Here is a 23,213-nt window from a genome sequence, read left to right on the forward strand (position 1 = left end):
AATGGGCACGTCCAGCCCTGCCCACTGAACTCGACTTGAGCAGTAGCTGGAGGGAGGGCACTCCATGAGCACGGAGCCTGCCTAGAGACCCACGGTAAGGCCTCTGCTTGTGCCGCCCTACTGATTTTAGCAGGGCTGAGCCAGCAGCCCGTTCAGTTCCAGGATGAGGGGCCAAATCTCTGGTGGTCCCACCGTAGACCAAAAGGCAGGGGGACGAGTGCACTTTCGCCTGCCCACAAGCTGCAAACTGCATGGGTATGCAGATCAGTTTCCCAAGCAAATCGCTGCTGGATCCCGAGAAGGTGTTAGCGGAGATTGCAGCGCCATTAGTGTCTATCATCTGAACGTATGAATTAAAGGGGTGAGATGCTGCTTGAAAGGATTTGACGGGAGCATGAAAGGCAGAAGGAGCTGTTAGATGCTCCCCGATGGTTCTTGGCTAACCTCCAGCATTCGTGTGGCTTGCTACCCCGGCGCTGTGTTTGCCCAGTAAACAACACTGGGATTTTCTCTTTGAGGTTTCAAGCGCTCTGAAACAACAGATGATTTTGTCAGAAGTTACCATGGCAATTTATTAAGGCTGTGCCATCTCCTACTGCCCACAGTTTGGGCTGGGGAGGGAAACAGCACTGCAGAGATGAGCTCCTTGACAGAAGCATTGCAGGCCTGGTGACTGCAGCTCCTAACCGAGCCTAGGCTCAACTCAATTCTTGCACTGGCAATTAATGTCCAGCGCTTGCGTGGCGTCCTCTTGCTACATGAGCCCAGTGTGAGCTGTGGTGGGGACTCAGCACCATACAGGATTAATCCAGCAAGTATGCACGTGTCCAGCAAGGCAGATAGATATTCACTGAGTGGCATCCTGAATCTGTAAAGGTAAGGTGCTAAACACCTTTGAAAAACTGTACGCTTTTTGGTCATGAGCAAATCCTCCCACAGGCCCTGGTCCTACCTAGATTTGCAGAGAGGAAAAGAATTCTCCTGAAGACAGCACGGCTTTTCTAAACCTTTATTAGCAGTAACTACAGCAATGTGAGCCTTATTCTCATCCAACAATAATTGGACTTTCTTCATCAGGTTGCACCGCAGCAGCTTTTCCCATTGGAAACCCCACACATCATTCAAATCAGTGAGCTGACATGCCACAAATGTTGACCCAGCTCGACCCCTTTGGCATCCAGTGGATTGCAGCTGTTGACCCTTGAGGCCAGCTGGAGCAGTGACCGGGACACGGATGTCCTTTCCCTATGGAAAGCCTAGTCCCCTCTCAGCTCTCTGCCAGCTCAGTGCTACTCTGCACACATTGCGCTCCAGGTGAGCCCCACCGCAGTTGTGCACTACCATGATCAACAGTGTGCTCGCGTGTAAGCAGCGTTCAAATCTTCAGTAAAAGGAAAGCAGCCAACTCTTGAGCTCCATCTCCATTTAACAAGTGCATGAAAATGATGTTCTGTGCTCTGCTTTTTCCATTATAGAGTAGGCAAAACTGGCACTTAGCCTGGTAGCACTGCCTGCCTTTGACAACTGGAGCCATGCTTTTAACACAATATTAACTTTTACTATTGCACAGGAGAATGGGGACCAATTCTCAGCAGCCGTGCTGTATTGGGAAAAGAAAGCTCATGGCTGAGCAAAACAAAACCCAATAGGTCCTTGTCTATCTTGGACTTGGCTACCACAGCAATATACCTGGGCAGATACAAGGTGTTGCTTGCTTATTCCAGCCATGAGCACCACCTCTTGATATCTGCAGAGCTTTTATGCCATCTCCTTCTTTGAGTTTATATCTATTTGGGTTTGGGGTTCAAAGGCAAGTGGGACTTAATGGTGATTCGTTCAATGATAGGGCAGCTTCTAGCGACTGTCCTTGGTTTTCATCCTTTTAAGCAAGGAGCAATTGGTTTAGTTCAAGAAAGTTAAGCGCGTGAAAGCTTTCCAAAAGCAGTCTCTTGAGAAGAAAGGTGGCTGATCTTTGTTAGGAACTAAAAAGCCCAGATCACAGGCTTCTACTATATGCACCAAAGGGAAAGCCATAGACAGTGCCACAGGAAGATGCTGCCTTGGGACTGCAGAGCTACCTTGACAAAAGACAGTTCAAGTGGGTAAGGATAAGGCTGGGACTCACCGTGGCAGGGAGCAGCAGGCACGCTGTGAGGCTGCAGCATCATAAGGGGCTCAGGGTACAGCAGTAGCCACCCATAGTCCCTGAGGGGTTAAAAAGATCTAGAGGAGGGGCTGGAGGGGCAGGTAACAGCTGGGAGGATTGAGCCACTTGGCTCTTGGCACAGGAGGAGAGAGCACTTACTCTCCCTGGCAGAGTTAAAACAAATTTACCCCAGGATTGTCTCAGACCCCGTGGACGGATATGCAGCACGAAGGTGCTGGCTGAATCTATCGCTACCTCTCTGCATTAACTATACGAAGACATTCTAGGTGGTGCCTGGTTGCAATATTGTGTTGCCACAGATCAGTGCTGGCAGGCTGACCTTGCGTAATGTCACAAACAGCTAGAAAGTGGACAGATAACCTGACTTTGTCTCTCTGATTTCTAAGCTTAACCTACAACAGTGGATTCCACAAGACTTGTGCAATTAGAGCCTAATACAGCGAGCCCCTTGACACAGTTACAACCAGAAAGTGCTAGTGACCTCTTAAGGAAGCCTTTTTTGCTTTGGCAATAGTCTTTTCGAGAAGCATGCTACTAATTTGTCACATCTCTCAGGTGCCGAATTGTGCGAGACAGCAGACACTGACTGGATGGACTGACCTGAAAGCAAACCATGAGCAGAGGCACAGCAGAGGTCAACATTTAGCCCCAATCATGATCAGTAGCAACAAGAATGGTCTGAGATAGGGAGGACTGTGACAGTCCACTACTTAAACAGCTCTGAGTTATGGACTAGTGGAGGGTAAGAGCTGGCCACCGAAGTAACGCTCTCCGCTAGAAATGCAATCCGGGGGTCCGCTCCTGGTGACTCACCGAGGGAGAGAAAATGTGGACACCCCTTCAGTTGGGTGTTGAGTTTGCAACGCTATATCTGTAGGTTACAGCAGTTGTGGGCCATGTAGGACTAGACGGATCAGAATAAGCAAGCTGATCTTTCACTAGCGATACACAGCCAGTAGTGCCCAGTGCACACAGTTCACTGAACCGTGCAAAAGATCTGGGCTAAGGCACAATGAACTCAAGTATTTCGATTCAATTGCCAAGCTGCCAATTTTAAATAGATTCCTGCTGTTGCCCAGGTACCTGTTGCTAATGCAGGACCTGCTCCAAGGAAGAGGAGATGCTCTCTGCACTCATTTGGGAATAGCTTAGAGAGGAGCTCAACTCATTCCCTTAAAACTTCTGTCTTGCCTTTAAGCAGCTGCCAAAGTCCTGGAAGAAACCAAGCCTGGAGTGTACCTGTTGCTGAAGGAGCTGCAAGGAGGCATGGGTGGCTAATCCCTGCCCTTGGCGTCAGGGGAAGACAGCTAGTAACTCTGCTGAGGTGACACGTACGACCAATAAGTTCTTTTAAAGTACACCGTCTAGCAGCAAAGCTTTACAGAAGCCTGCACAAAAACAGCCTCTGCTCCATCTCAGCGTGCCCTATCCTTTTCCTGATATTACCCATCACTGTTTCACAGATAACAGTAGTGAAAGATCGGGACTCTCTCACAGGGGACTACGGGAAGCCTGAGGCAGCCAGCTACAACAGAGAGGACCCCGAGAGGCAGACAAAGGGAAGAGACACGAGCTTTGCTTTCACTGCATTACCTCCCTACATACATCTGCACTCTGAACTCTGCCAGGTGACCCCGCTGGGATTCATTCCTTGCTGCATGAGGAAGGTCAGCTGGAGAAGTTCAAAGCAAGACCTTGCCGTTAAACCCTGAGAGCAGAGGGCTGATTACCTACAACGTTCCCTCCCTCTCCCCTGGTAGCTCAGGCGATGGCTCCGCAGCTTCAGCAGCAGACACCGGCTCACTTAAAACTAGATGGGGAAAAAAAAAAAGATCAATAGAGGGACAGTCCTGAGTTGGCTAGAGGCAGGGGACAGAAATGGACAAAAGCACCTCAAAGGTGTCATCCTTCATGCTCCCTGGGGCTCAGAGGGGAAGGAGCAGGCTTGTGGATTTGTTTGGTGCAGGTAAGAGCTGGCCTCACTTACGATCTCGCTCTCTCAAGGGCATTTCTCCTCTTTTGCTGCCTTCTGCTCCCCTGTGCCCATGGGTCTGACTGCTGCATCCTCGTTCCAGCCTAGTGGTTTTGAGGTTGCAGCAGTGCTTCCCCTCTTCCTTGGTGAGCAGCCTCACCCCAAAGCAGCTGGAGGACCGCGAACAAACTGCAGCTCAAGGGAGCAGAGAACGCAGGAAGCAAAAACCCTGTTCTTGGGTCTACATCAGGATCAGGAAATCACAAGGGCTTCTCTGGTTCCAGGGCAACAATCTGGTAAACCTCATCTAAGACAAATTAAAGACTTTTGTTAAAGAAATTAAATGCTTCAAATCTCATCAGAGCTGTCGCTTCTAAGTACTCTGCACGTCAGCGTCAGGAGGCGGGCGGCTGCCAGCAGGGGCGGCGCCGTGCAGGGATCACTGCATGTACGAGTATTTCCAGTCCTCCAGGGGCACGTGGGTCTCCTTGATGGCTTGAGGAGACGTCCAGCGCAGTATGTAGTGGCGACCACCGGGCTTATCGTTGGTGCCTGTTTGAAAAGGAGGGAAACTGTGTTTTACTGGAGACCTGCAGAACTGAGCAAGCACCCAAGTCTGCCCTGGGATAGGTTCGGTAGTGAGATCCCAATCTTTCGGGGGAAGAAATGGGAAGCAGATAGGGCATGACTTGTTCTGGCTTTGCTATACAGGGCAAGAGCTCAGCCTTGCTGACTCTCAACACCCAGCCGAGGGAGCGAGAGCTGCTTAGAGAGAAACACCCCGAACGGGGACCTGTTCCTGCCCCCAGGGGAGGTTCTGCCCACTCACCCGAGGCGCGGGCCCCTCCAAACGGCTGCTGGGCCACAACCGCACCAGTCGACTTATCGTTGATGTAGAAGTTGCCTGCCGCGTTCCTCAGGAGCTTCCTCGCTTCCTGGATGACATTCCTGGGAATGACGGGGAGGAACAGCTCTGGTCAAGCGGGACCACTGCAGCGAGACTAGAGATGAGAGGTGGTGCTCTCCCCTGCCCTGGGGGTCTTCAAGAGGAGACTGGACCAGCACCTGCCTGGGGTCGTCTGACCCCAGCGCTCTTTCCTGCCCAGGGTCAGACTCAATGACCTACCAACAGGGTCCCTTTGGACCCTAAAAATCTATGACACCTATGAAATGCTGCCAGCCTGCTCTCCCAAACCTTCAGTGTGCGAGTGACCTTCACACTAACCCAGTGTCCCAAGGGACTCCAGCCAATCCCGGCAAAGGTTCGGCGGCTGAAGGGTGCTGCTTTCCTCTCACTGGCACCATTCAACCCTTGGCTTCTGCACTGTGGCCGCCCCCCGGCTCTGTTCCGCTTTGGATGAGAGACATCCTGGTCCTAAGCTCACGTCTCACTTCTCCCACACCCTTCCCAGCCTGCCCTGCCATCCCTTGGAAAGCCTTTTCCCCCTCTGAGGAACCTGCTGCAACTCCATACCCCGGCGCTAAAAGGAGCAGCAGTCTCCCAGCAAGAAGCCGCCTAAGACACGGGCACAGATGCAAAATCCAGCCCCTCTTACAGCAGAGCCACTTTCGGACTCCGCAGGCGCCAGCAGAGAAGCGGCACGAGGTGTCAAGACGCCTCCTCGCCCGCGGTCGCTCCCGCAGCCACGCTGCCCGGGACGCCAGCGGGGAAAGAGAAAGCCGCTAAGCGTCCGGGCTTTTCCGCCAAGAGGCACGGCAAATGGAGGGAGCTCGTGCCAGCTCAAAGCAGAATTATTTAGCCCCTTTTGGCAAGTAGCGGTTTCCCCAGGTTGCCAGAAAAGAGCCGTAAGTGAGAGCGCGGGCACTGCGAGCCCCCGGCCAAGCGACGGGGCTTCAGGCGCTCACCTATCCTGGGCGAACACTGCCCCCGTGAGGCCGTAGGGAGACGTGGTGTCGACGAGCTGGAGGATGTCCTTGTACTGCTTCTCCGGGTAGACGTAGACGGCCAGGACCGGGCCAAAAATTTCCTGCGTAGCAAAATAAAGGCCATCAGGACACTGGCATCTGATCCTGGGAGCAGGTCACCTGCATCCAGCAGGGACAGATAACCAGCAAAACACCCCATTTAATTGTTTAGGGAGCAGACATGCACCCCAGAACATAGCTGGGCCTTTTCTGGAGCCTCACACACTCAGCCCCTTTAACTCGGAGGCTACGCTCAGGGCTATTCTGGCTGGGTCAGTACTTCCAGGACTGTAAAAGACGGGGCAGGAGAAAAGAAACCCTCGAGAGCATCGGCTGGAAGTCCGTGCTGCTTCTGAGGTGTGGCAGAGAAGGACTAAGCTTTCTGCTCTCCCAACCCCGTAAAACGGAGGCTGCATTTACGGGTTGTTGTGATAAAGCCCATGCTTCTCCTTTACTTCAAAGGCTCCAAGATTAGAAGCTTGAGGGCCCTGCCCAGCTGGAGTTTAATACAAACGCAGCCCTCAGGCTCTTTATTTGCTATGTGGTTTCTCTCCTCTTGGGTCACCCGGGTGATGAAGTGTTGGAATGAGACGGAGCTGGGTAGCCGGGAGTGCTTCCTACTACGTCCCGGCTCTCCATCAGTGACCCAGGTGCTGCCCTGGGGATGGGTGTGGGGAGTATCCTGCACCAGTGGTCCCCGCTGCCCCTGTTAATAGGTTGCCTGGACAGTCCCATCTCCAAGCTCCATGTTTCTGGTGATCTTCCACCTGCCCTCCTCACTGCCGAGCCAACCTAGGAGGAGGAAGGCACCATCAGCCAACACAGGCACTCACCTCTTTCATGATGCGATCCTTCGGGTCTTTGGTTTCCACGATACACGGCTCAATGAAATACCCAACTTTGTCATCACACTTCCCGCCTGCCAAGATGGTGAGGTTGGGGGACGTCTCCGCATGCTGGATCCACTTCTTAATCCGCGCAAAAGACTAAAACCCACAAAGCAAAGGGGTCAGAAGGGAGGTCTTGCCCGATGGCAACACAAACAAGGGATCTGCCTGAATGCTCCAGTGAATGACTTCGTGACCTTCACCCATCTCATACGGGAAGGCTAATGTGGACAGTGTTGGACCCATGTCCCTGAATCTGTACCTAAGAGGACACCGCTTGGGAGATGAGATGGTGCCCAGGTTACATCTTACATACTGCAGCTGCCCTCAAACGCCAGCCAGCAGAAGCCACAGCCCCAAGTATTAGATGGGTGCAAGTTGGAAAGTGGCCACCCTGTACTGCAACATGCAGGGTGACCAGCTGGGCTTTTCTGCTTAAGAACAGCATCAAGTGCAGCCCCAGTGGCCAGTGTTTGGCTAGCCAGCGGGGTGCCAGGCATGCAAGGGACTTCCCAAAGCCTGCAGAACGAGGGGCACGGCCCATGCCAGAGGCACCCTTGCCCCTTAACACCAGAAAGCACAGCTAAGCCAGTGCCTGTCAGCTCAGAGAAGCACAGCAGGGGCCTCTGTAGGAAAGAGAGCTCATGTGTGGGGCAGGGAAAGGGATAATGGACTGATTTACTGGAAATGGACAGACCTAGAGGCTGCTGGGGAAACAGGAGGAGACCACTGGATGGGGGATCCAGCCAAAAGGCTCGGGTGAGCCATGCCAGTGGGGGCTGTGGTGAGCAAGGGCACATAGACCCAGTCCAGAGAGGGGGCCCAGTTCAGAGAGCAGGGCTAGCTGGTGCCTGGGGCAAAGGAGATGGATCTTACCTTGTCATCGATCACCGCAGAGAAGAACGTCTCAAAGTCCCCGGCTGGCTGCAGAGGGAAGGAGGGGAGATCATGGGAGAGCAATCCAGCTGCTTCACCCCACTCCCCTGGCCCATCACCCCTTTCCAAGCACTCCCCAGGTAACCCCAGAGGTGGGAAAAAACAGGCAGATACATCTGGGATGCCCTAGTTTAATATTATGCACCCCCCCCCATGCACCCGCAACGCGAGCCAGCTGCTCTTTTCAATTAGGCTGCAATGAAGAGCTGCTCGCACCGTCGTTCCTGCACCGCGCTGGCTACAAGTTAATTTCTAATCACTAGAAAGACGAAGGCTGGGTGGTGGGGAGAAGAACCAGTGGATAAAAAGCTCGGTTCAATAGGAATTAGCAGCCGGCTACCGCAGTCTCTAATCCCATCAGCCACCCGCTGAGCCGCAAAGCCCTGCCGCAGCCCCGCAGCTCCACTCACATCTCCCACTTTGATCTTCCCGTGCTCCTCCAGCAGCTTCGCTTTGATCTGGGGCCACAGCAAGTCGGGGACGTAGAGGCGGGAGCAGGCCGAGCACTTCTGGCCGCCATACTCGAAGGCCGAGCGCAGGGTCCCGTTCACCACGGTGGGCACGTCGGCCGAGCTGTGCACCAGGTGGAAGTTCTTCCCGCCGCACTCTGAGCTCACGAAGAGGGAGACAAACCCCCGGGTGGGCCGTGAGAGGAGTGGGCCCTGCTTCATCACCCCGCAAGGACCTGCAGCCAGGCCCCAGCTCCCTGCACTTCCGTCTTGCCTGGTCCTTCCCAGGGGTCTCCCAACCCACCCCGCAAAAAGCTCCTCAAGAGGCAGGGCTGGCTCTAATCAACGGCCTGACCAGCAGCACCAACCATCTCCAGCAACCCTGCCTTCCTGCCTCTGCTCTGAACATGAGACCATGTGTCCTCCAAGGTCAAGGATAAGGACGCAGGAATCCTGACTGCCAAACCCGCACTGCAACCTGTACTGTGCCCACCATGTTCCTCTGTGCACGTCTAATAAGAAGAGCCCCTCTGTAAACCAGTTAGGAGCTGAGGGGTCACTACAGCCAGACTCTTTACTGCTCATATCCCACCCAGGAGAGCACTCAGCTGGAAGGCCCCTGGTGGCCAAGTCAGGACAGGTACCTCCAGCCAGGCGTGGGAAGGTGCGGTACCGGTCCAGGTTCTCAGACACCTGCTTCCAAAGACGCTTGAAGGTCCTGAAAGGGAGAGGAGGAGAGTGAGACACCAGCAACGCACACCGCCAGCTACCAGCGCTGCTGGGCAGCTCAGATCTGACCCACAAACAGTCTGGGGGAAAAGAGTCCAGTCCCGAAGCCACCGATCCATCATCTCCGAGAACCATCCCCTCCTGCTTCCCACTCTCCAGTCACACCGGAGGATTTGATCCAAACCCTTTGGTCCCTGATTCAGGTCCTGAGAAAGAAGAAGGGAGACAGGATCCACCCAAGGATGGGGGGTGGCCTGGAGGGCAGACTCGGGCTGAGCACTGCTGCCTCAACCTGCAGCAAGGGGCACAACAGGACAAGCCAAAACAGACGGCAAAACCTGGCGAAGAGAAGCAGCGCAGGGAAGAACAGCGTCCGACAGGAGCTTCCCATTCTTCTCTTTCCCCCTTTCTTTTTTTGGTTCTGACTGTGACAAACCCCTGCTCTACAAAACAATAAAAATGCTAATAAACTCCCACCAGGAGCTACAGCCGCTAATACTAATTTATGAGCTTCCCACCTTTAAAGCACAAGGCTCATCAGACCATGTCATCTGGCAGTTTAGCAGGGCCCCAGGATTTTAATCATCCGGCGTCTTTGGGAGCGGAGCTCCGGGCAGGGCTAGCAGAACCCTTCAAGGAAATAACTCACCCTGAAGCGCCGGCGAGAGCGCGTGTTGGCAAATCTACCTGGGGAAAGGGGCACCTGCTTGAAATGCCTTTTAGTGGGATGTGGATTCCTTCACGCGGCTAATTCCCGTCCCCTTAATGCCCTTCGGCAGGGGAAATGTGGAATAAATAACGCGCAGCTCGCCCGAGCGGCTCGTAAAGAGCTTTGCAACTAGTTAGCGAAAGCCTCTGCGTCTGCAGGGGAGAAGCAGGTTTGCCCTTGTCTTACAGAGGAGCTTTAACCTCTGGCTATGCCTCAGTGTCACACCACGAATGAGGACACGATCCAGGCCCCCAAGCGCCCAGCTCTTTCCCCCCCGCCAGACGTGCTCCCTGCAGCCAAAGACCGCTGGGAATTTAAGCCTGTCCCGACACCTAAGTCAGGCTCGATCTAGTGGGGGCCCAGCAGTTGACCGCAGCATCAATGTGCGTCTAGGTGTCTCTATGAGCAACTGTGCTGGAGGCTCCTACAACAAGGGGTTTACTGGGCTCGTCTTAGGGGTACAAAGACCCCGTAGCTGGGGGAAGGTCTCCTCCTAGGTCACCACCCCATGGAAAGCAGCACCCTTCCACTTCTCCCAGGTGACATTATCAGCATGGTGCTGGAAGACCCCTTTGTCTTAGCAGTGAAGCAAACAGGGTGATGCAGAAGCAAGGCCTGCTCCATGTCTGCTTTCAGCCAGGAGTGCCCTGCTCCCGATGAACAATCAAGGCCCGCAAAACGTTGCCGCGTGGCCTCTCAGCAGAAGATGCAGCCGTGCCCCACCTCTCGCGACCGCCGGCCTTAGCCCCTCGCACTTACGGCACGCTGCCCGTGAAGTTGAGCCCAGCGAAGTGCTCGGAGCTCGTGACCGTGTCTCCAAACACAGGCCCGCTGGCTGGGACGAACTGGATGACGTTGGGAGGGAGGCCAGCCTCCAGCAGAATCTTATACACGGCGTAACTGGACAGCACGGCCGTGTCGCTGGGCTTCCACAGCACCACGTTGCCCTGGGGCAAGAGGAAAACACAATGAACCAATGCATGAGGAAGGGCTCCGGCGCGTCCCAGATTAACCCAGCTGTAGCACCAGAGTCCTGCCCTCAGCAACCCAACGCAGGCTTGCCTCCCAGCAGGACAGGTCAGAGCAGGGAGGCCCTTGGCTGTGTGCAGGGGGTCCAGGGGTCCCGAGCTGTATGGGGCTCATGCCCTGCGCGTCCCCCCCCAACTCACACACATGCACATACGTGCATATGCACGCACACACACATGGGGGGAGAGGGGATGTCCTCCCTGGCCGCTGACAGAGGCTGCTCCCTAGGCGCACACATCCCCCGCATCAGAAAGATTTTCCTGTTCTCCATCTCAACGTTTCTCCTCTCCATTACAGCTCCTCGTCTCCCCTGGGGAGTGACATCCACTAGTGTCTGGAAACCTATGTCCCCTGCCTTTGTCACTGCTCTAGAGGGGCTGAATACAGGCGATCTGCATGGATGTTTCCCCCTCCAGTCCCCAGGGGGGACACCAGGTGGATGGACACAGTGTGTTTCATTTAGGGTTTCAAGCTGAGGTCCTGCCCAGTAAAGATCCCAGGGTGCTTTTGCAAGAGCGTTGGGTACACCACACCCACTGCCCTGCCCAACCCCCTGGCACCGCACCTGCCAGCCAAGCTGCTATCAGAGCCACAAGCGCCTGCAGGAAGGCACCCACCCGCTCCCCAACACTATCAGCAACACACAATCCCAATGGATTTCCTAGAACAGGAACCGGATAATTGCTCTTTCATTAGCAGCCTCCCCTGTGCAACGGACTGCGTAATCCTGCCCATTCGGGAGAACCCGAGCGCCCCAGTCAGGAGCCAGGCACCGTGCAAGCAGAGCGAAGAGACGGTCCCACGTCCCGTGCCCCTCTCCCCAACACACACACACGCACTCCATTATGGTGACCATCCTTCAAAACGCCATGCATCTCTCCTCTGCATTGTCCAAAACCCAGTGAAAGCAGTGAGGAAGTAGCCGGTGGAAAACCAAATGCTGCCTCTCATTCATCCAACAGCTCGGCCTCTTGACCTAAGGGAAGGCTCACAACTGCAGTCCAGTGAGAACCTCGCCTTGACCCAGGTACCGTGAGCAGGGGTTGTCTCCGCAGGACTGTTTCATTACTGCTTCACCTGTGTGGACCCCCCCCGGGATCCCCTATTCCAGAGTAAAAGCAACATAATCCTGGAGTCATTATTTTGGAATCAGGAGCCCACTCAGGGCAGCTGCAGCGAGATCGTTATAAGGCGATTCCCCCGTGCAGACAAGCTCTTCCCCACGCAAGGAGCAGCTCTGATCTAGCCCACAATGTACCAGGACCAAACCCACCCCGACTGTCACAGTCCATCTTGCCAGCACCAAATCTGCTGACATGCAGTCCCTTGCTTTGCTCCTATCCCGTTCCAGGAGTCTGGGCATCTTACGTGGGCAGCACAACGTTTAGCAGCGTGGGGCCGGATGCAGCTGCTCAGCCCCTGTTTGAATACCAGGCACTAAAACTTCCCCCTCCCACCCCACCGTCCTCCCGCCGTTTTCCTTACCCCCTAAAGCACAACTGCCGAGCCAGGCTGGAGCTTTGAAGCCTGCAATTCTCCTGGCCGGTTCCCACCCTCCCAAGTGTTTGGAAAACCTCTGTGTCCTTCCTCATGCTACGACTGGGCTCAAGCTGCTGCTCCTGGGAGCAGCCTGCTGCACTTGAGCAATCCTACCTGCTCGCACGAGTGCCGCCGTGATCAGCCGTTTCTGACCCAAGCGCCCGTGTAACTCGGCGCAACTGTGAAATTAGTAGCCTCATTAACAAGTTAATTTCACAGTCTCCTAATGCAACCGCTGCTCTACAACCGGCTCCGATTAGGGCGTATGGTCCTTATGCCAGCCCCCCCACCGGCACCGTTCACTACCGGCCCAACCCGGCCCCACTGCCCGCTACGGCAGAATATCGACCCCGGTGTTGCCCCCTGCCTGAAGCAGCCCAGGGAGAAAGGGTGACCCAGAGGTTCCCAGTGCCCTTCTCTTACACAAGGGCAAAGGGACATCTCACAGGTGACAATCAAAAAGGACGGGCAAGGTTTTGCCCAATGTAAGGTTCAGCTTGCCACTAGATGTCACCGCGGCCAACAAATTAGCAAAAGCAAAAGGAACATTACATGGAAAAGGGGTTACAACAAGCAAGAGGCTTAAAACAAACCCTGCTGCTTCAGGGCAGGTGGCAACTATCAGCAGCCAGGACGAGCTACCGGAGTGGGTAGGCTTTACCACTTGTTCTGAGCGCCTTAAAATCTACCTTTCCCCAGCACTGGGTCGTTTGGGAGCCCAGCCCTGGTTTTCCAGTAAAGTGGCTTTACCGGTGATCATGAGCTGATGGCTTGCTGGCACCCAGCTGGCTTAAGGCAACAGGCCCTGTCATGCCTTAAAAAAAATCCAAGCACTGCCCAAAGACCACCCCTGTCCCAAACGCTCACCATCAACGCCGGAGCCCCTGCCAGGTTCCCACCGATTGCCGTGAAGTTGAAGGGAGAAACAGCTGCCACAAAGCCCTGCAGGGAGGAAGAGGATGAATCTCACAGTGCAAAAGCCCTGCTGGGTGGGGATGGATGGAAAGGCTTCCCACCAGGACGCACAAAGAGCATGGGGCACCTATCCCACCCTCCAGCGCAGCCACCAGCCTGATCCGAGGGGGGAGACCCTGCTCCCCCCACCACGGTGGAAGTCGGTGCCCCTGCTCCTCACCTCCAGCCCCCGGTAGACCATGCTGTTGGTGCTGACGGGCACGCTGATGAGCTGCTCCTCCTCTAGCTCCATCGCATACTTGGCATTGAACCGGAAGAAATCGATCAGCTCGGCCGCAGCATCGATCTCTGCCTGGATGACAGTTTTGCCCTGATGGGAGAACGGGGAAGACCAGTGAGGCTCAGGCACCCCCTACACGTCCCTCTTGCGGAGGCCGGGGCAAGCACGGGACGCGTCCCTCCACATTGCCTCTGCCTCACTCCCAAAATGGGGCTGGATCGGCAGCAGCACCCTGAGGACTTCTGGCCTACCCCAGCTTCAAACTGAGCTTCGCCCACTACAGGGTGCTGGATCCAGCCCAGCAAACACCAGCATACCAGGAAACCCCAGCCCTGCCCAGAACAACGCCTGTTTTACTTCTTAATAGTCACAGCAAAGACCTGAGCCACCCATGGGGTGCTAGTGAGCCCCCTCTGCCCCCCACGTACGGTCCAGTTCCTGCCCACGCTTGGGACCCTCCACCTGCTTCTACAGCAACCAGTGCTCAAGGGACTCAAGCCAAGAGAGATGGAGGGCACTTTCACCCGCTGCCAGGTATTTCCACCCACTCAGCAGGCTCCTGGTCCTGAGCCTGGCCTTAAATTCCCTACTTAGGACGTGGGAAGGGGGGATTTTAGCACTCCTTGCAGTGTCCCTCCTCACACAGGCCCCTCTCTCTGCCAGAACAGGCTGAACATGCCCAGCACCAAGAGGGCAAGTCACCATCCAGCCAGTCCTCGAGTCAGGTGAGCGGCCCTAGCATTACAGACACCCAGGAGCCCATCTCTATGGTACAGCCCCACCAGCTTCTCATCCGCATTAAGCCTGCCCATTTCTCCTGCACCCAGCCTCCAGTCGTCATGGCTGGTCCCAGCAGTCCTCGCGTGCAGGCCTACCTGCCCGATCATGGTTTTTGCCAGCACTTCCGCTCGCCTAGGGCCACTCAGCAAGTCAGCCGCCTTGAAGAAGATCTGCGCCCTGTCCTGGATGGGCCGGAGGTCCCACTCCCTCCGCACAGCCACGGCAGCATTGATGGCTTTGTTAATCAGGTCCTACAGAGGCAGGTGGAAGCACAAGGCCAGATCAGAGTACCCTCGGGTTCAGGAAGGCTCAGATCCAGGGCTGAAGGCAGGAGGCACCACCCACCCCACCTCCACTCCACACACATTCGTGATAACCTGCAGCCTGTCCCGAAGTCCACGGCCGCACGCTCACACGACTCTAAATACCAAGGACCTCACCAGATGGCAGGTCACACTCAACAGGGTTTTCTAGATTTTTTGGTAACAGTTATATCACTTCGCATGTCAATAAGCATGGCAGTCCCCAAGTGCTGTCTCCATGTATCCCACTGTGAGACAGGAGAGCCATAAATAGCAGGGCTCCTTCAACTACTGAAAAGCAGCCACCTCTGGAAGGGCAGGCAGCAGCTGGATAGCACGGCATGAGGACAGATGAGCTGTTATCCCATGTTTAAGGGAACGGAGGACGTGCTGTCGTTCAGCTGAATCTCCTGCAGCCACTGTGTGCCTGCTCCTGTCCCGTGGGCACTGGAAGGTAAGCTACGGCCGGCAACCCCCAAGAGAAACACTGAACACTGTTTAGCTTCCCCTTCTGCCGGACCAGAGCAGGCAGGTTGACTGCCCCCAAGCAGCAAGTCCTCCGTCCCCACTGCAGACAGTCGAACCCTTCGCCTGCCCTCACCCCATTTCCGGCAGGAAGGCAAGAACCATCTTTGCTCCAGTTGAAACTTTTAGGAAACTTCCGTTCCGGCTGCCAAATGGCCCAACCTGGGGCCTGGCTGGGGACTGTGGTCTCCCAATCCCTGTCTTGGAGCACAGCACCCAGCATCGCGCAGGGCCCAGCTCAGTGGAAAAGGGACCTGCCAGAGTCACCTACAGCACTTCTTCCAGTGGCTGCACAGGCCTCCCATCCACCTCAGCCACACCTTGCACTGCAGGAGGCTGAAACCCCCTCCAAAATGTGTCAGGCCCCTGCAAGGAGGAGGAAGAGCACTGTATCCTGAGGGAGGTGGAAAAAGCACCTGCACGGAGCACAGCCTGTGGCACCGGAAAGGCTTAGGGCTTAGGGCAAACAGCAGGTGGCTCCTTGGCACGGCAGCAAGGGGCTCACGTGTCAGGAAGCAGGCTCACATGCCTCCAGCTGGCAGCACGGGGTGCTGGACCTGCTGAGACAGGCAGGATTGGTTGCACTTTGCTCTCTTCCAGGGCAGCCTCCACAGGCCTGTGCTGCTGCTGCTGCTGCGGGAGCGCCCAGCCCAGTACTGCCCTCAAGCCAGCCCCCCGCGGACCGCAAGCTGGACGGCAGATCCGGGCAGCCTCACAGGACACACTCACCTTGTCTGCGTAGCAGTACTTGGCCACCTTGTGCGCGTGGTTGTACGGCTGCAAAGACGAGGAGGAAAGTCTGGGGTGATTTGTGCTGCAATGATACACCTCCCCGACAACACTCCCTGCCCTCCCATCCCCACTGCTCCCCTTCCAGAGCAGCCTCCCTTGCTTTTCTGCTGGGGTCACCCAGACACCTAAGTCCCACATCGGCCGGTCTCGCTATCACGCTTACAACAAACATTGGCCTCGTCTATGCAGAAAGAGACTGAAATGCAGGTTCCAGCCCAGAAATCTGCTACTCCGAAGCCAGGCAGAGCCAGGCTCTGCATCGCTCCGGAAACCCGCACGGACTGAGGGCTTTACCACGGCTTCTGCTGGAGACTGGGATAGCACGGAGACCGGGCCGAGACCCATCCGCCAGCTACAGGGCCCTTCTGCCTTCCTCTGCAGCTGCTCCAGCCGCGTCCATCCAGCGGACTGGATGGAAGTGGGTCCAGGCAGCAGAACGGTTTCTTGGGGCCTCAGAGGGATGTCCCCAGGGCCCCTGGTGACCTGTGCTACCTTGCCCCTGGCTAGATGAACAGAGACCCATCCCACCCCGCAACGCTGGAGCTCCCAGGGCCCCTGCAACCAGGCACTCGCTGCTGGGACTCACCGACAACTGGTACCTCACATCAGATGTCCACACCTCCTGTCCCCCGACCACGCAGGGAATGGCCTCAGTCTTGACCTTCAAGTCATTCAGTGCCTGAGGATGAATGAGGACCAAGTGAGGCTGGCAGCTCCCCTTGTCAGAGGGAAGGCGAGACAGAAGGGGACTCAGCACCCCGCTTTCCCCGACACACAGGGACCTAATGAAGCTCCCCCAGCCCCACACACAGCCCCTGTCAGAGTCCCTCTTGACCTGCCCACCAGCCTGGCACCAGGCTCATGTCCCGAGGAGAGGGGAAGCCCGGATTTGCCCTTCAGCCAGGGTGAGGACATGCACTGTAGGAGCTGGAAGAGGTGGCACAAGGATGGGGAGGGCAGAAGGCTCTTCCCCAGGAGGGTGACCACCAGGGGCTGGGAGAAGCATCCTGCCACCTGAACTGAAGACCAGCCTGGAGGGGCAGGGCCGGCTTGGTACCTTCTGCAGGGCGGCTCGTTCCAGGCTGCCCGGCTTGAACTCCAGGATGGGCTCGTTGGCCACCTCGAAGGTCGAGCGGTGTTGCCATCGCAGTCTGCACGGGGAAGGAGTGAGAACCATTGAGAACCCACAACCGGCTTCACCCCAGCCGGGCCACAGAGCTCCCGGACCCCAGAGACAGGCCTCCGAAGAGTCCCTGCCGGCGATGACCCCATGACACACACTGCGCCCCTTCAAACTTTCTGGCTACAAAGAGGAGCCCTCGTGGCCAGCGCCGAAACGGACCAGGAGGAAAACATCGTTACGCCGTGTCCGTACAGCACCAAGCGCAGCTGGGCCGGGACCAGGCACCTTCATGCAATGCAAACTACAGCTCTGGTCCCTACCAGGGCAGTTTCATCTGTGCACTGGGCGCGCGATCGGCCTCGCCGCATGCTGCGCGGGTCCATCACACCCAAAAGGGAAGAGACAAGCCACTCAAATGGAAAGGAAAGCACGGTCACTTCAACTAGCCCTCTCTCCGCAAGTCACTTAGGACCCCAGGTCCCGTCAGCTGCCAACAAGACTTAGGCTCGGAAATCGCAACAGCTTCGGGAAAAAATTGTACTTGTCAAAACATTCGGCAGAGGCCTCAAGCGGGCGATGGCCTGAACGCGCCCCGGGTCTGCTCATCTCTCCCGCCTGTCTTCAGGGCGCGCTCGAGCGCCGGAGACAGGAGGACGCATCCCAGGTGCACACGGCGTCCCCCGGAGACCTCCGGGCTGGGAGAACCGAGGGGCAAGTCTCTCGGCATTGGGACCTGACAAAAGTCACCGCCCTGCCGCGGCACCTCTACGGCCCCGGGGGCTCTTCTGCATGCGGAGGCCCTCGATGGGAAGGAAGCGGTACCAGCCGCGCCGCAGGGTCTCTGGGCTTGCGAGCGACGCCCCTGCCGAGGGCAGGAGACCCCGCCGTGCCCAGCGCCGGCTTGCCGGGGAGAGGAGCGCCGCTGACCCAGGGACGGCGCGGCCCCGGGCCCCGGCCCGCAGCGCAAGCGCGCCCCTGCCCCCAGCCCCGCAGGTCTGCACCGGGCCGGCCCGCCGCCCACGGGACAAGGCCAGGCACGTGCCGCGCACCCTGGAAGGTCGCCAGCCCCACGCCCCCGGGCTCCCGCTGCCCTCGGGGGCTGGCCCCGGGGCCCCACCGGGAAGGAAGGACCTTCCCCCGGGACCGCCGCCGTCCCCCCAGGCTGAGGGGCAGGAGGAAAGGGCTTCCCCCGGGACCCCCGCCCCCGGTACGCGCAGGACGGACTCACCCGAGCCGCGCCCGCAGCGCCCGCAGCAGCAGCGGCCCCATGCCCGCTCCCCCGAGCACGTGTGCCGCGCGCTGGGCATCTCTCGCGGGCTGTTCCACTCCAGGGAAGGGGGAGTTCTCCTCTGCCGGCCCCGAGGGGCGCAGCGCGGGGCAGCCGCCAGCAGCAGCACAGCGCGGCCCTCCGCGGCTCGTGCCCACGAGGTTGGTTGCTTTTTTGCGTGTATTTTGTTGGGGGGGGGGGGGTTGGGGGGAGTCCAAAGAGGTGCCCCCCCCTCAAATTGGGAAGATGGTTCAGCCCGCGCCTGGCAGGGGGCGTGTCTGGAGCAGCCAATGCCAAGAGGCGTGTGGAGGCCGCGGGCCAATGAGGTGCCGCTTTGTGTTGCAAGCCCCGGAAGGGAAGGGGCGTGGGGCAGGCGCCTTAAAGGGCCACGAGGGAAAGGGGGAGCATGGGTGCCATAGCCCTGACCTCGCGCTGGAGCCCAGCTCCACAGACACGTGGTGCAGGGAAAGATGCCCCTGGGCTCCCTCCTGGAGCAGCACTTAACTTTCGCATCAGTGCCAAGGGGAAGGGCAGAAAAGTCCCTCCTGGAGGGAATGGCAAGCTTAGGGAAAGGCCTTGCATGGCATGGGCTTTGCACCCCTGGCACTGGGAGAAAGGCCTGGCGCGGCAGTGCAGGGGTCTGGGCTTATCTCTCTGCACAGTGACAGGCTGTCTATTAAAGTAGAGCCCTGACTAGGAGAGCAAACACGAGCTTGAGATAACCAAGATCACCACTTCCCCAGCCATTGGTCCAAGGAAGCAGTGCTTCCTATCCCACCTCGGGGTGTCAGGGGCGGGAGAGTGAATTCCTTGCAGCTACTGCTTCTCTGCAAATGAATCCAAGTTGCCCTGGCTACCGCTCCAGAAGTTCGTTAGCTAATAAACTACTTGGAGCAGGAAAGTTCAGTTCACTCTGGAAACTCTCTTCTCCTTTTACAGATGGAGGTGAGCAGACTGCTAGTTAGTTAAACAAGTATCGAAATTGCCTTTTCTGCTAGACCAGTATGACTACAATCAGGACTTGTAGTAGAGATGATCTCTTTTATTAGATCAACAAGATTTTTGCAAAGAAATAAAATTCTTTAAAGAAAAAAAAATTCTTTGCAAAAATCTCGTTGGTCTAATAAAAGAGATCATCTCTACTGTGAGTCCCAATTAGCTAGTTAAGCAAACACTTCAGGTCACCAAATCATTAGACGCAGGGGTTGCTGTGGATGTAGTCTTTTTGGACTTCCGGAAGGCTTTCGACACTGTCTCTCACCCTGTCCTCATCAAAAAGCTGGGAGACTGTGGTGTCGATGCCCACACGGTCAAATGGGTCGCCAACTGGTTGGAGGGCCACATCCAGAGGGTGGTAGTGGATGGGTTCTTCTCGACCTGGAAGGACGTGGGCAGTGGGGTTCCGCAGGGCTCGGTCCTCGGGCCTGCATTGTTCAACATCTTCATCAGTGACTTGGATGAGGGGGTAGAAAGCACCCTGTTCAAGTTTGCTGATGACACTAAGATGTGGGGGGATGTGGGTGCACTAGAAGGGTGCAATAGGCTACAAACTGACCTTGACAGGTTGCAACGGTGGGCGGATGAGAATAGGATGGGGTTTAACACTGATAAGTGCAAGGTGTTGCACATGGGGAGGAAGAACCGGCACCACACTTACAGGTTGGGGAACTCCCCTCTTGCCAGCACGGAGACGGAAAAGGATCTTGGAGTCGTCATTGACTCCACCATGAACATGGGCCGGCAGTGTGGGGAGGCAGTCAAGAAGGCCAATCGTACCCTGTCATGCATCCACAGATGCATCTCGAGCAGGTCCAGGGAGGTGATCCTCCCCCTCTATGCGGCACTGGTCAGGCCGCAGCTGGAGTACTGCGTCCAGTTCTGGGCGCCACACTTCAAGAGGGACGTGGACAATATGGAAAGAGTTCAGAGGAGGGCCACTCGTATGATCAGGGGTCAGCAGGGCAGGCCTTATGAGGAGAGGCTACGGGACCTGAACCTGTTTAGCCTCCACAAGAGAAGGTTAAGGGGGGACCTTGTGGCCTGCTACAAACTGGTCAGGGGGGATCAGCAGGTATTGGGGGAGTCCCTGTTCCCCCATGCGCTGCCAGGAGTGACCAGGAATAACGGTCACAAACTGGCGGAGGGTAAGTTTAGATTAGATATTAGGAGGCGCTACTTCACAGTCAGGGCGGCTAGGGCCTGGAACCAGCTTCCAGGGGAAGTGGTGCAGGCTCCTAGCCTGGGGATTTTTAAAAGGAAGTTAGATGAGCACCTTGCCGGGGTCATCTGACCCCGGTGCTCTTTCCTGCTAAGGCAGGGGGTCGGACTAGATGATCTACCTAGGTCCCTTCCGACTCTAGCTACTATGAAACTATGAAACTATGAAACTTCTTTTCAAGCATGAAACCTCAGGCCCTGAAGTTCTACTGACATTGCAACTGCTGCTTTTTGAGCCTGGACACGTACCTTCCTGGGGTGATTTGATGATCTCACGAGGTCCCTTCCAGCCAGAAACTTCTGTGAATCTACACGAATCTGTTTGCACTTCGAATCCAACTGGAGCAAACTTCCTCTTCTCCCAAATGCCCCTACTCTTACAGAAGAGAGCAGGACTGTCTCAAGCATGTGCAAACCCAATTTGCCTTTGCAAGGTCCCTACACAAAAGCCTCCCCCTGTCCTCTCAGAATGAAATCAAAAGGAATTACAGAGCTCTTAAAAAAAAGTCTAAAAGGAGAATCCCTCACAAGCTCAGGGAAATCATGCTGCTTTGCAAGGGTGTAGGTTGTAGCCATGTTGGTCTAAGAACAAAGGCAGACAAGGTTCTTGCGGTGAATCTGATATCTTTTAGAAAATATCAGATTCACCCCAAGAACCTCATCTGCCGCTTTGCAAAGCTTTTAAATTGGGCTCAGGCTCACGCCAACTAGGGTTTTGAGAAAAGGGATATAAACAGTGAGATATCAACACTATATGAGGTTAACTGCAAATTTGTTTGACTGTCCCACTAAAGAGAGAGCACCAAAGAAGCGGGTAGCAGTAACTGAGAGGGCTGTGGAAGGGTGGCATGCAGGGAGCATTTCTGGAGGGAGGAAAGTGGCGGTAGAAATAAAGTAGTACAACAGGTTCTGCTTACAGAGCTCCCAAAACTGGACCTCCTAATAGATAATGTGCCTAAGAGGGTGTTCTTGAAAGTACACAGGCCAGGCAGAACCTCCTGGCACCTATACTGTGATGCTCATTTCAGCCTCTGTTAAATAGCAGGAAATTAAATTCACCACCAGAGCTGCTGCTGTTGTCTCACTTCTGATGAAGCAAGGTCTGCATGGGCAAGATAAAGAAAAGACGACAGACAGGGCAGGGGGGAGGGAGGCTAAACACACCAGAACTGAAAGGTGCAAGCAAGGTGGTTGGGAAAATAGATTTCTTAAAAGGTTTTACGCAAACTGCCTCTTCCTACTTGTAAAGGAGAGCCTTGTAATTCATCAGCAAGATAATCCTGAAGTATAGGGGCAGATTCTTGATCAATACAGCAAGGTACAGCACTAGAATCAGCCAGGCACAAGTGGCTCTGCTATCGGGTAGCGAGAGATATGGGTGTGAAACCTGCTTGCCCTCGTGGAGGTTTCAGAACACCCCCATCCCTATCATCTGTTGCTCTTCGGACACCAGAGATATAACATACGTTTGAACGTGGCAAGATTAAAGGTTCAAGCTTCCAGAAGGAAGAAAGCAAAAGCAGTGAAACCGCCAAGAGGAAAAGACCTACGAAACTGAGCCAATTTTTGTTGCCTTTGTACTTGCTTAGTGGAATTTTACCTACGCAATTAAAAGCTACTTACCCTATTGAATCTCATGAGGTTCAAGAAGGTTCAACAAGGACAAAGTGCAAAGTCTTGCACTTAGGACCGAACAATCCCATGCACCAGCACAGGCTGGGGGTGACTGGCTGGGCAGCAGCTCTGCAGAAAAGGACCTGGGGGTGACACTGGGCAATAAGCTGAACAGGAGCCAACAGCATGCCCTTGTTACCAGGGAGGCTAACGACCTCCTGGGCTGCATTGGTAGGAGTGTTGTCAGCAGAGTGTGGGAAGTACTGGAGTCCCGTGTCCAGTTTTGGGCCCCCCGCTACAGAAGGAATGTGGGCACACTGGAGAGTGCCCAGCGGAGGGCAATGAAAATGGTTCAGGGGCTGGGACACATGACTGGTGAGGAGTGGCTGAGGGGCCTGGGCTTATTTAGTCTGCAGGAGAGAAGAATGAGGGGGGAATCAAATAGCAGCCTTCAAGTCCCCGCAGGGGGGTTGCAAAGAGGATGGAGCAGGACTGCTCCCAGCAGTGGCAGGTGACAGGACAAGGAGCAATGGGCTCCAGTTGCAGCAAGGGAGGTTTAGGATGGATATTAGGAAAAACTCTCATTAGCTGAGTAGAAAAGCACTGGAACAGGTTACCCAGAGAGGTTGTAGAGTCTCCATCCTTGGAGGTTTTTAAGCCCCGGCTACACAGAGCCTTGGCTGGGATGATGTAGGTGGGGAAGGTCCTGCCTGGAGCAGGGGTTGGACGAGATGTGACCTCCTGAGCTCCCTTCACACCCTCATTTTCTATGATTCTACCAAGTGGTCCGATACTGGAGTTTACACGCTCTGCATTAGCATCCTTTTGTGAACTAGCACAGAAGGGAAGAACACTTTCAGGAAGAGGGTTACTTATGCCTAGCAGATCAGTTGTGTAGCTTTTTGGTGCTGCTATGCAAATTCTAGTAAATCTGTCACTCCACAATTGGTCATTAACCTTTTCAGGTGACTGCATTTTAGGACACTAAGACAGTGCCATTAATAACCAACATGGTCCCCTTTCCTAAAACAGATTCACTCATCAAGCCCCTAATT

At 55.7% G+C, this 23,213-nt stretch overlaps 1 protein-coding gene across 1 annotated transcript; it reads right to left on the reverse strand.

Annotated features, from left to right (window-relative positions):
* Positions 1–994: 994 nt before the first annotated feature.
* Positions 995–18,484, reverse strand: ALDH4A1 (aldehyde dehydrogenase 4 family member A1). Its single transcript, XM_090023920.1, has 15 exons — positions 18,289–18,484; positions 16,995–17,088; positions 16,524–16,616; positions 15,875–15,922; positions 14,414–14,569; positions 13,479–13,628; positions 13,211–13,285; positions 10,535–10,722; positions 8,982–9,055; positions 8,299–8,495; positions 7,829–7,876; positions 6,899–7,051; positions 6,006–6,127; positions 4,969–5,087; positions 995–4,691 (listed from the first exon to the last, which is right to left on the reverse strand). Exons 1-15 carry the CDS (start codon positions 18,327–18,329, stop codon positions 4,579–4,581), a joined length of 1,671 nt encoding a protein of 556 aa, XP_089880046.1. The 5' UTR covers positions 18,330–18,484; the 3' UTR covers positions 995–4,578.
* Positions 18,485–23,213: the final 4,729 nt, after the last annotated feature.

This window comes from Crocodylus siamensis, chromosome 12, assembly GCF_052110815.1.
Source record: "Crocodylus siamensis isolate JL-2025a chromosome 12, ASM5211081v1, whole genome shotgun sequence".
Lineage (NCBI taxonomy): Eukaryota > Metazoa > Chordata > Crocodylia > Crocodylidae > Crocodylus > Crocodylus siamensis.